Raw genomic sequence first — 13,108 nt, forward strand, 5'->3', positions numbered from 1 at the left:
GCCCAGATGCAGACCATACATTATTTAGGTGGATCTACCTGCAAATAAGGATGTGAAAGGTTAAATGGTTAAATGATTAATTGTTTAACCAGTAAGTGCAGTGATAACCAGTTAGCTTACCAATTATCCTTTAGCTTTGGGTGAGTCCAGTCTGGCAGAGAAGGGGAAAAGGGAGGCCACAGGGTGCCCCAGCAGGAATCAGAAGGCAGCAGGGCAGGCAGGCAGGAGGGAGAGGAGCAAGGAGATGTGAGGGTGGAGGGGGACTAGTACCCATAGTCTAAGAAGAAAACAACAAGCAGCCTGACTCATCAGTTAAGCAATTAGCTGCTTATTCACAGGTGCTCCCTCCTGCCCAGCACAGGGCTTCACCTGGGCTGTGGTCTGTGCTTGCTTCCTCCCTTCCTTCCCCCAGTCAAAGGGCCCTGGGAGCAGATCCCTGCAGCAGCTGTGTATCAGTTAATTGATATAATTAAAGGCGGTTAAATGAATAATTAGAGGTTAAATGAAAACAGGTGTTTGTGCCCCAAAAAATCATAGAAATTAAGAGCTGGAAGGGACCTCAAAAGATCGAGGCCAACCCCCCCGCTCTGGGCAGGCAAAGAACAATTTTTCCAACTATGTAGTTGGTCTAATAAAAGACATCAAATCTACCCAAAGAACCTGTCTGCCTATTTTTGTTAATGATACTTACATCTGTACTTGTGAACTGTACAAAAGTTCAGGCCAGTTAGATCAGTCTAAAAGTGGCTGACCCAATCTAAGTTAAGTGTACCTCCAGGGTAGCCTAACAGCTCTGGTCTGGCGAGGCTGATTGAACTGAACTTCGGTTCCGTAATTCCCAGCGCAGCTCCAGACCTGCAAAAACCCAGCCCCAGAGGCTGCACTTTTCCTACCCACTCCTGGTACTGGGCTTTTAGCCCCACCCTTGCACCCCATCCCCAGATGGACAGCACCCCTGTCCATGGGCCAGTCAGTCCTCCCCAGACCACCAAACTGCCCAACCCACTCCAGGTGCTAGCTTTATCAATGTTCACCAATACCAGAAGCCAAGGAAGTAAGTCCCAGTGGGGGAAAGGGCAAAAGGAATAGGGAGCTAGGTTCACTTGGTGGGGGGGCAGTTTGTCTGGGGGTGGGGGGGGATCAGAGGGCTAAAAGTAGCCCTTGGTCCCAGCAGGTGGGGGAGAGAATCCCTCATTACCCCAAGCCCTCCTGCAGACCCTGCAAGCCCCCCAATGCCACCAACCTCCCCATGGACCATGCCTGCTCCCCAGTCTTCCCTGGAGACTCTGCCTCCACACCCCCAATCCTCCCCTTGGATGCCTTCCACCATATCTTGAAGATAAGAATATTCCTCCCCTAATGGAGGTGACAGTTTAGTGAGACTTCTAGTGGTCAATCTGAGCGCTTCTTTCATTGGTACCATAAAGGCAGTGCTGAAGAAATGTGTGCTGTAGGAATGTTCATTGCTGCTAATAATTGCAGTGATTCAGTAAAAGAAAAAGTCTTCAGTAAATGTCACTGCTGAATCTCCTGGCACTGGAAATTCTGGCATTGGTATGGTTAGTACCACAAGCAGAATTTTAAGTCAGCACTTCTGCTTTGTTCCTTATGCCTTCAGAACGCAGGTTAGAGATGTAGCTGGAAGAGACACTGCTTGCCAAAAGATACTGATCCCAAAGTCATGGGACAGGTGCCCACCAAGAACCAGATTCAATCCCACCTAAGTAGATTCTATTCTACCCTGTTTGAGTCCCTGAAAATCTATCAGTGTATCTAATTTGTAACATACCATCCTTTTGCCCTTAAGATTGAATCACAAAAAGCAGTGAGAAGAAAAAGAACCCACCCAATTTTTTCGTTATCTGTTTTTCAAGGACTCAAGCAGGGAGGATCAGAATCACATTTCAGTGCCTAAATCTACTTTTATGGAATGCAATTTATTCTACAGAAATTATAAACAAATAGAATTTATTGATGAAAAATACATCAAAGTTCTGAGGCTTCTCCAAGACCAGATGACTGTGATGGCTCTTTGTAGCAGATCAGAGACAGATCCTTTTGTCATCCATATGGGAGTCAAGCAAAGATGTGTCTCATTACCCCAATTCTATTCTCCATTTTTTGACTGTCATTCTGGCTCTCATCAAGGGCCACCTCCCTTCCAGAACTGACACTGAGTACTGAACAGATAGAGGGCTCTTCAACCTGGGACTTTTTCACTCAAAGACTAAAGTAATCAAAACAACCACCCTTGACCTTCACTACAGCTGCATCATCCTTGCACATGCTGAGGAAAACCTCCAGACCATGCTGGGTCTCTTTGCAGAAGCCTGCCAAGCTGTGGATCTCTCTCTCAACATCAAGAAAATGGAAGTGCTCTATAAGCCTGTCATACTGTGAGTATGACTGCCCTTTCCTCAAACTACCATTGAGGAGGTAGGCCCTGGAGGTAGTCAAGCACTTCCCTTGCCTTCATAGCCAACTGTCTCAGAGAGTGAACATTGATAAGGAAATCAAATGCAGGACCCAGTGTGCAAGCACCTCCTTTGTGATCCATAAACACACACCAAAGCAATTTCCCAATCTCCATAAAGACATCAAGATCCAGGTTTACAATGTAGTCATCGTCCCCACTCTGCTTTACAGATGTGAAACAAGGACGACCTACTGTTGTCATCTCAGACTTCTGTGAGTATCACCCACGATACCTCTGGAAAATCCTCCACATTAAATGGGAAGACTGCATCAGAGATGCTAGTATCCCTGCTGAAGCCAATGTTACCAGCATTGAGGCAGTGATTCCCAAGCACCAACTTCACTGGACTGGATGTTCTGTGAAGCTGCCTAACTTGACTCCCAAAACAAGTGCTCTGCTCCCAGTATAGCTGAGAGATCTTGCCACCTGAGATCTTGCAGCAGACACAGGAAACGCTACAAGGACACACTGAAGGCAAACCTCAAGAAAATGGATGCTGACATCAATAGTACTTTAATTTGCTGGGCTCTGCCATCCTCTCTTGCAATTCAAACAGGCTAGGAATATTTTCTCATTAGGCTCTAATCCTGCAAAGAGTTCAGTGCGACTGCATCTGGATCTACTATAGGAGAAACTTCCTGCTCTCTGGAGATGTCTCACCCTTCAGAATGAGTCATCTTTTGTTGATATGGAGCCCCACCTCTGGGTTACCATCACCTGACCCAACTGCTAGCCCAAGCGCAAATCCATCATCTGGGCAAAAAGAACTAGGCTGGGCCCAATTCTAATAAAGGGACAATCCATTCTATAACAACAGTTTTACATTAGAGTTTTCTACTTTGAAGTAATTTAAGCAGCTTAAATACTAGATAACCTCTAGCATATCAATGCTCTGACAGATAACTTAATATTAACTAATTACCTGTATATTTAACCTACCTTTTGACACTACTGAGTAATATAATATCTTTCTTATCCTTTTTGGTGTCCTAAGTGAAAAAAACTGTGGAAGATCATTTCTTAAATAGCCAAAACTATTTTTTACTTTTATATTTAATGTTTAACATTTGGAAAATACAATAAATTATTGTTAAGACTAGACCAATCAAGTGTTATGCTTAATAAGAAAAAGTTTCAATATGCCAAAAATAAATATTTTAGTGTTTAACTTCACTGATAAAGCAGATCTTAGTTTAAGTGTATTAATCATCAGACAATTATCAAAAGCCTTTTTTTTTTGTCTTTCAGTACACATACCTGTTACTAGAGTCACTGAGATGGATCAGAGCGCAGTATTTGGCCTAAATCTTCAGAACAGTATGTCAGAGTCACTATTAGATGTTTTATTTTCTCAAAGAAATTATATTTTATAACTTATATGCATCATAGAATTTCCAAATCCTACAACTGCAACTTATATGAAACATTAACATAGATAAAGTCACCACTGTACAATACCTTTTAAAAGTCAGTGCCAAAAACATTTAAAAAAATTGCAATTGCAAAACCAGATACAGCATTTAAATGTGGAGGATTGCGTTTCCATTTTAAACACAGGAATACATTAAAACTTACAAGGCAAAAATGGTCAGGAGAATGGCAAATGTTGTAACAATGTATTGTAGTTTTTAATTACACTTACCTGACACTATAGCTAAATGAAAACAATGTAAACGATGAGCTACAAATACCAATAGACATGGCTCGCAGATGTGCAAACCCTGGGCCAAATCCTGCAAACATTACTGGCTACAGCGCATGCTTCTAGCCATGGTGTCATTGATTCCACTAGCACTGTTCTTCATAGTCAGCTTTATGCCTGGTGATGTTTGAAGGACTAGGTCCTGTACAGTTAATGCCATTCACAGAACACATTTAAAGTGCTTCAGATTTCAAACTGACACAAACTTACAGTTTATTTCTCTAAGTATAATAGATCTGAAAAGGTGAAATGTTATCTGAAAAGTTTTATATAAACACAAGTTGAAAACTATTAAAAGTTTTTTTTTATCTTGGGGTAAGCCTAATAAAATATTGGACTGCTATTAAATTAAGAAAATGGTGTTTGCTTACACTTTTTGTAGAAAAACAATTATATTTCTTTGCCATATTAATATGACATCTGTCTCAAATAATTTTTTTTCTTATTGAAGAAAGCAAAGGATAGATGTAGTACACTTTTGTTGGTATAATCTGTGGAGTTCTGAAATGGCCTTATGAATGTTGTGGAGAAGTTAAAATTAACAATTCTTTCACAGGTTTTCTATCCATTTTGTTTTATTCTGCTTCTTCACTCTTCTCAGAACCACCTCCAGTTAAATTATCTGCCTCATATTTTCTATCACAGGTATCTTCAGAGAACTTCCCATAGCAGTCATAGGTTTTATTTGTAGACCCCGTATGTGTTCGAATGCGAGCTCCGGGCTGGTATAACTGCATGGCTGGACGATCCTAGAAAGAAGTGCACAAGGTTAACTTTTTCTGTAAATTATCATTTATTTACATATGTGGGATTCTAAAACGATTAACTTGATTTTTTGTGAAAAGGGGATTTTGTATCAAATCACTTCACATTAAACAAGAACTGGGAAAAAGCTGAAGTCTAATTAGAACTGCCTTAGTATTTATTATCCACTTTGTTTAAAACGCTATTCTTGGAAGCCAAACATTTTGAGTAAATTAAGCAAACTATAAATTACAGTCCTTATAAACAAATTTCATTTTAGCTATGACAAATATTAAAGATATAATTATCTGACAAAATAGTAAAAGAAGGACAAGAGACATCTGTGAAAAAAGCTGTTAAAATAATAATACGAATAAAATAATACCAGGGTAATCAAGGCCTGATAAAACTAGAATATATACCTGCAGCTGATGTATATAGCCTTTATTGCTTCTCCCTCATTGATATTTGTGCAAAGGTCATATGAACTCATGAGCTATTAATAAAATTTAAACATGATGCATGTTTAAACACCTATATAATTCAGTCTGGTTCCTATGGCCACCACACACTACTCCCATATGCATGTTGTGTGTGGGCAGAATGTATTTCACCTACTGTGAATAAATCAAGAAAATATGGACAATACAAGGATGGTTAGCTGCAGAAGTATAGTAACTGAAACCACCAGAAACTTGCTGATCAGTTGTTTGTAAGAAAAACCACCTGAATCTCCCTAAAATAAGTTGTCTGACAGCTCGAGTGCCCTTTAAAACATACCTATCTAAGCTACAGACTTTCCATGGCAATAAAATATACCATATTTACTTGAATACCTGATTATAAGATGGCCCCATAATAATTAGATTCTATATATGGAAAAATGTATAATTTTGGTATAGAATCTAATTATGGGATGTTTGCCTTGAATTTGTCCCCCTCCCATTGCTACAGCACGGAAAATAAATCTGGGGGGTCAGGTAGCCCTTTGATCTCTGCTTCTCTCCAACTTTTTCTGCTGGCTGCTCCTTTCCTCCCTCCTTAGTGTCAGACCCTGCTCTCCATGAACCCATGGAAGTGAAGAGCAAATTTGAAAACAATAAACTTGAAATTAAACATGGCTGTAGCAATTTGCATGTAGTACCCATGCACTTTGTTTATTCAGAATTGATGCATGTTACCTTTTTTTGAAACTACTGCAACTTTTAGCACAGGTATTCCATAAACACACTGCTGAGCAGCACTTCAGTACCTACTTATATGTAGTATAAAACTTTAAAAAAAATCTTTTTCAAGGCTAAATCAGTTTCAAAATCAATTGGGCAAAGCCCAATAGTCAAGTTCCAAAATTGAGCAGAGCTCAGTCATCAAGCCTGTATGGCTCTACCACTGGTCTGGGGCTTTGGATACTCCCCAAATCCAGGCAGGCATCCTACATGCAAGCCCCATGCCTGGAGGCCTTGGGGTTCAAATACCCCTATCTCCCTTGATCTTAGCCAAAAGGCTGCAAAGTACAAACTATGTAGATAGTTTGCAAGATATTAGGCCAAAGACAATGACTCATAACTTACCATACAGTTCATTGGGCTGGGCCCCAGTGGAGTCAACAGCATTTCAAGCCACAGTGACCCCAAAGCTCAGCACTGCTCAGTATGTGTGTGTATTCCAGGTACCCCAGACAAAGGAGCTATGTGCTAATAAGCCCCCACTTATAACTTGAATCAGGTGTTCCTGTCATCATGTGTCATGGCATGGTCCAAAAAATTGTATGTAGATGAAGCACAGGGCAACCTGGTTTGATTTTACCTCATGGAAGGCAGGACCACACTAATTGTATGCACCAGGCTGAAAGAGGGGAGCGACAGAGGGATTTTGGCTGAACTGTATGTAATGTGGCTCACCATGACTTGAAAAACAGTTAGTGCTGAGGGGGACTGCACTTAATGGGCACTACCATACATCTTATTCAGATGAGCTACACTAACATATTCTGGTGGTAGGTTCCCATCAGCACCTTAGCTTTTTGGTTAAGGTAAAAAAATTTTGGCACCAAGGGGAGGGTGTCACAAATGCATCTGGCCCTTCCAGTGCTGGCCTTGTATTCCAGTATCCCCAAGCCTGATGCCAGTCCCCTGTGGAGGAAACACCTGCCTGTTTTTTTAAGGGCAAAAAAAAAAAAAAAAAATAAAAAAAAAAAAAAAAAAAAAAAAAAAAATAAAAAAAATAAAAGGGTTTCCCATCAGCATGTTTGCCCAATGTGGGGGGGTCATTGTTTTATAGTCATGCTCACTAATGGCTGCATTTAATTAAGTTCATAAAAACACTCATCTTGTATTTGAGCAAATACAGTAGTTACCTGTTACTATTTGAAAGCCTCTAGAGTAAGGCTCTTTATTTTAACTATCACAAAAATTAGATTTTGATGGAATGCAGAAACACCATTTAACATCTAATTTAAAGTACTAGGCTCAGTCTAGAAAAAGAAACAGAATAAGCTATTTCAAGAAAACTACATAGCACTGTCCTCTGTTCATCCACAGGTTTCAAGGGTGGTAGGAGAATGCTGTTTCTATATCTCTCTCCAGACAAAAAGACTGGAAAATTTTGGTGGGTTTGTGAACAGGCCCATTCAGTACTTCTTCATGTGATAAGATATCCTCCTTTACTTCAGTGCAAAGTACATAAAGATTGCTTAATGTGCTCTTTATTTCCTTATTTTTTATATTGAAGTTATCTAAATATGTTAGTTTTTGGATAAATTACTTATTGATTCACTTTTAATTGCATCACTGGACAACTGATGGCCACCCAGTAATTAACTAGACTATTTAAGACTCTATGCAGCATAAATTAGCTCTTAAAAGACTAGCAGGCCACAATTCTCAAATCACACTACAGATCACCTTGATATAACAAGCTTTAAAACATTCAAAAAAAATGCTAAGCTTCCAAGAATAAAGTTCTGTAAACTGCTAAGATGCCAAGAAAGAAAATGTACCCCAGATTTTGTAAATATAGATAATGAGGGAAGACATATCCAATCACCTTATTTTAGCTATTTTTGTAAAGAAGTCTTGGTTTTACTGAAAAATCAAATTATTAATTTGTTTTCCTTGAAAAAGCATCTTTATGCTGATTTTGCAAAAGTAAAACCTGTGACCTCGAAGTATACTTTACTAATGAAAGATTATCCTAAATGAATAAAAGAACCTTATTTCTTATGCGCTCCTTTTTGGATGCCATGTCATCACACTTGTCCTCTTTACCCAGTTTGTCTACTGCCTCCACAGTGAAGCTGTAGTTGTGGTTCCCTTTCTTTCCTCTGTCTTGGTTGTATCCTTTCCCCCATTTCAGCTCTTCTTCATTCCTTCTCACAAACTTGTCAAACTCATAGTGCGCTCTATGCTTTCTGCCATCATCCAACCGATACCTTTGTCTTTCAGGTTCTTTTTCTCGAAATCTTCTCTCCAAATCCCTTTGCTCTTTATCACTATCATTTTGTGACCTGCATGTGTATAAAAAGGAAAAACATCCAAATAATTAATTTAGGAAAAGAATCTCTGCTCACTGGACATGATACCAACTCTCCCATAGGTTTCACTGTGCTTTACATCAGGCCTGCAGTGAAACCACATCTACTTTTTAAGAACAAATGAGATGCACTGCTCTTTTGCTGTTCATCTTGTACAGATAAACTCAGCTCTATGGTGTGCATTCAGTTCAAAACAAAACATAAAAAAAACCATTAAAGTCTTGCAGTGGCTTCCAAAGAAAACCAGATGTACTTTAGAACTGTTTAAGAAGACTATCCTGTAACTCTTTTTCATATTTGGAATCCTTAAAGAAATAATAACATTGATGTTAATGAGATTCCTCATGTGAGTAAGTGTTCCAGGTATAGACCCTATGAGTCTGATCCTGTGACAATGTAAGCATGTGAGAAACTTCCTGTCTTCAGTAGCAGCATTCAAAACATGCAAGCTCCAGTCTGAATTCATAAGGTATTATGGATCCTCATCACAAAAATTGTTCACAGACTTTGCACGACATGGAAAGTATTAGAAAAATAAGCACTAATGCTTCTACCCCAGCCTTTTCACATCAAGTTGCTAGGTAACATAACCTACATTTATTTAGGCAAACGACCTTTATCACAATATTTTATTTTATATATGCCTGAAGAGATTTATGTTCTTAATAATGCCTTTTGCTTTCAACACTCTTTTAAGTTGATGCAACTTTTAGCCCCATTATTCATCTCACTGGTCTTGTGCAGTAACCAGATATCTTCCTCCTAAAGCAAAACTGGAAATTATGACAGATTATAGAATATTTTAATCTAATTACAGACAAGAGTAAATAGCTAGTAGTTTCTTAAACTTTTCTTATATTTCCTTAAACTCTGTCTTATATATAATAAAAGAGGAAAATTAAAACTGAAACAGGAATTTCAGCTTTGCCAGGTGGCCAGACCCCTGCCTAGCCAAATGGCTCCACATGTTCGGCACTCTCATGCCCCAGCCAGTCTCTCTGCTACCCAACACTGCCACATGGAGCCCAGGCCTGACCCCCACAAGCCCGCTGCCAGCCCAGGCCTGCTCTGCCATAGCTCAGTGCTGCTGTCCTGGGCACATGTGTATATGCTGTGCCTGGGAGTAGTGTATTCCAGCACTCCAGAGTTTATCGCATCACATTAATTGCACATGTAGTTGTGCATGTGCAGTTGTGCATCCACTGAGAGAGACACTAAAACATTGTACAATTATGAATAGTGGCACATATTTCTAAATGGACAGAGAGAGGTAGTCAGAAGTAAGGCAGGGTAAAGATACATCGTATAGACTAATTGAATCAGAAATGCATAAGCTTTCGTGAGCAAGACCTCATTTAATCAGACAACACTGATGAGGTCTGCAAGTCTATAAGGTATATTTCTAAATATGTGTATTATTCGTAAATACCGTGTTAGTTCCCCAGGGTATGACAAGCCATGCCTGCTTTATTTGATGTATTAACCTTTTAAATGTAAGCATGCCACTGTAGGCACTGTAAGTGCCTGTACTCCTGACAAGTTTTGTAGTCCACTCATTCTGCAACAACCTTCCCACCTGCTTGGAGAACATGCCTGGATTTGTTGCTGTTGAACCTGCTTGGAACATTGCTTCCTAGTCTGCCTGTTACTGAGTACAGAGAATGTCTCAATTAGAGATGATGCAGGAACAAAGGTGGCAGGGCAGATTTACCTAATGGTAGCTCTGAGACTGGCAGGTCATTGGATGACAAATTCACGTTTAATATTGGCTACTGTATCTTTCCAAAGATGAGTTCTAAGGAACTGATATGTATGGGTGGGAGTCATGAGAAACAAAATAATTAAAAGCTGGAGAGAGACAGAGGAGGAGGAGAAGGAAGGCAGCTAGGGAAAAAGCATAAATGAGAGGGAGAAAACTTATTTGCACATGGCATAATTTCAGACATACAGATGAGTCTGCACATTCATGCACTTTTTTAAATGTCCATTTACAGTGGAACTCTATTACCATTAGGATTTACAAAGTGACCTCCAGTAGGCAGCCAACCCCTCTGATGTAGCTCTAGGGACTGTAATTCATTACTGCTTTTTCAGTACACAGCAAAACAGTTTCAGATATGGCTCCCAATCTAGTTAAAGTCTATGAACAGATAAACAGGACCATTCACTACAATCTTAAAAGCACTCAGACAGAAAAAACTTAATATTTGTTAAATCTGATGCTGTATTACATCTGAGACCATTGAATTAAAGTCCTGGTACATATAAAGGGTCTAGTCCAGTGGTTCTCAACCTTTTAGACTCAAGGCACTTCTCAAAATTTCATAGCACTCCATTTTAGAAACCAATATATTATACACAGTAAAATCTAAACAATTTCATTGTTAATTATTCTTTTTTTTTTTTTATTGGATCCTTATCTTATGCTCACTGACTGCTACTGCTGCCATGGCCAGGTGGATCTAAGCTGTGTGCCTCCTGCAGAACCAGATTGGGAAGTAGCCGTGCACCTCCCATAGGACCCAGGGGAGGCACACCCAGGCCTAGGGTCAGTGAGGATCTAGTCAGGGAACTTCTGGAGGGACTGGGCATATTTAAATCAGCAGGTCCTGACAATCTCCACCCCAGAGTGCTGAAGGAATTAGCAGAGGTCATTGCGGGACCCCTGGCATGGCTTTTCGAGCACTCATGATGCTCTGGTGTGGTGCCAGAGGATTGGAAGAGGGCCAATGTGGTTCCCATTTTCAAAACAGGGAAGAAGGAGGACCCAGAAAACTATAGGCCAGTTAGTCTTACCTTGATCCTGGGTAAGCTTTTGAGAGAATTATCCTGGCACATGTCCACGAGGGGCCAGCAGGGGAGATTATGCTTAGGGGCAACCAGCATAGGTTCATTAGAGGCAGGTCCTGTCAGACCAAACCTGGTAGCCTTCTATGACCAGGTTACAAAATCCTTAGATGCAGGGGTAGCAGTGGACATAGTCTTTCTGGACTTTAGGAAGGCCTTCGACACTGTCTCTCACCCCATACTCATTAAAAAACTAGGAGACTGTGGCATCGACACCTACAGAGTCAAATGGGTCACTAACTGGCTGGAGGGCCGCACCCAGAGAGTGGTGGTGGACGGGTCTTATTTGACCTGGAGGGTTGTGGGCAGTGGGGTTCCATAGGGCTCGGTCCTTGGGCCTGCACTGCTCAACATCTTCATCAGCAACTTGGACGAGGGGGTAAAGAGCACCCTGTTCAAATTGGCTGATGACACTAAGAAGTGGGGGAATGTGGGCATGCTAGAAGGGAGAAATAGGCTGCAATTGGACCTAGACAGGTTACAGGGGTGGGCGGATGAGAACAGGATGGGTTTCAATACTGACAAGTGCTAGGTGCTGCACCTGGGGGGGGAAGAACCAGCAGCATACCTATACCCTGGGGAACTCCCTTCTTGTCAGGGCAGAGGCAGAAAAGGATCTTGGAATCATTATTGATGCCACAATGAACATGGGCCAACAGTGTGGGGACGTGGTCAGGCAGGCCAACCGTACCTTGTCATGCATTCACAGATGCATCTCAAGCAGGTCCAAGGAGGTGATCCTCCCCCTCTATGCGACACTGGTCAGGCCACAGTTGGAGTACTGTGTCCAGTTCTGGGTGCCACACTTCAGGAGGGATGTGGACAACATAGAGAGGGTCCAGAGGAGGGCCACCCACATGATCAGGGGGGCAGCAGGGCAGGCCCTACGAGGAGAGGCTACAGGACCTGAACCTGTTCAGCGTCCACAAGAGAAGGAGGAAGTGGGATCTAGTGGCTGTTTACAAACTAGTCAAAAGGGGACCAGCAGGCATTGGGGGAGTTCCTGTTCCCCCAAGCACTACCAGGAGTGACTAGAAATAACGGCCACGAGCTGGCAGAGGGTAGATTCAGACTAGACATTAGGAGGTACTACTTCACTGTCAGGGCAGCTAGGATCTGGAACCAACTTCCAAGAGAAGTGGTGCTGGCTCCTACCCTGGGGGTCTTTAAGAGGAGGCTGGATGAACACCTTGCCGGGGTCATTTGACCCCAGTACTCTTTCCTGCCATGGCAGGGGGTCAGACTTGATGATCTGCTCAGGTTCCTTCTGACCCTACCTACTATGAAACTAAGAGCATATGCTTTTGCTGCATCCCTTCTTTGCACAGTATTTCCTGTAAACAGGTATGCAGGGTAGGTGGAACTGCCCTGAGCATCTTCATTTTCAGGAGGACCCGGACTGAGAAATAGCTACAGGAGAAAGGCTCTGCATGCATTACATTAGGCAGACAGGTGTGCTGTTTCTGCTGCAGCTCTTCCCAGTTTGGCTCTGATATACCTCCCAAATACTAAGGTGCATGAGGTATTTCTAGCTGGTGGCAGCAGCTTCTATCACTAGGCTTCTACTGCCGCAGGGTGAAATTGCTCCATATTCCTTGGTTTCCAGGAGGAACATGGCTAGAAATCAGAAGAGGCTAAAGCAGAAGCAGTGCGCCTGCCTGTATAACATGATGCAGGCTGCCTCTGTTGCAGCTCCATCTCAGTTGGGCTCCATGAGTCTCCTGTAAACTATGATTTCACAGATGATAAATCTTCAATAATAAATGCAAAAGGTATTGCATGATGGCAAATCATTTCTCCAACTAGT

At 41.5% G+C, this 13,108-nt stretch overlaps 1 protein-coding gene across 4 annotated transcripts in view; it reads right to left on the reverse strand.

The window, feature by feature from the left end:
- Positions 1 to 3,804: 3,804 nt before the first annotated feature.
- UPF3A (UPF3A regulator of nonsense mediated mRNA decay) overlaps positions 3,805 to 13,108 on the reverse strand; it is a 48,663-nt gene continuing 39,359 nt past the window's right edge. For 2 of the 4 annotated variants that reach the window (XM_019484988.2, XM_006268554.4), the window contains 2 exons: positions 8,133 to 8,427; positions 3,805 to 4,927 (listed from right to left, as the gene is read on the reverse strand). In XM_019484988.2, the coding sequence (XP_019340533.1) occupies positions 4,754 to 4,927; positions 8,133 to 8,427 (469 nt within the window). In that variant the 3' untranslated portion in view covers positions 3,805 to 4,753. The remainder of the gene's footprint in view (positions 4,928 to 8,132; positions 8,428 to 13,108) is intronic. The other 2 variants (XM_059721051.1, XM_059721050.1) reach the window with 2 other exon arrangements.

The sequence above is a fragment of the Alligator mississippiensis genome, chromosome 1, assembly GCF_030867095.1.
Source record: "Alligator mississippiensis isolate rAllMis1 chromosome 1, rAllMis1, whole genome shotgun sequence".
Classification (NCBI taxonomy): domain Eukaryota; kingdom Metazoa; phylum Chordata; order Crocodylia; family Alligatoridae; genus Alligator; species Alligator mississippiensis.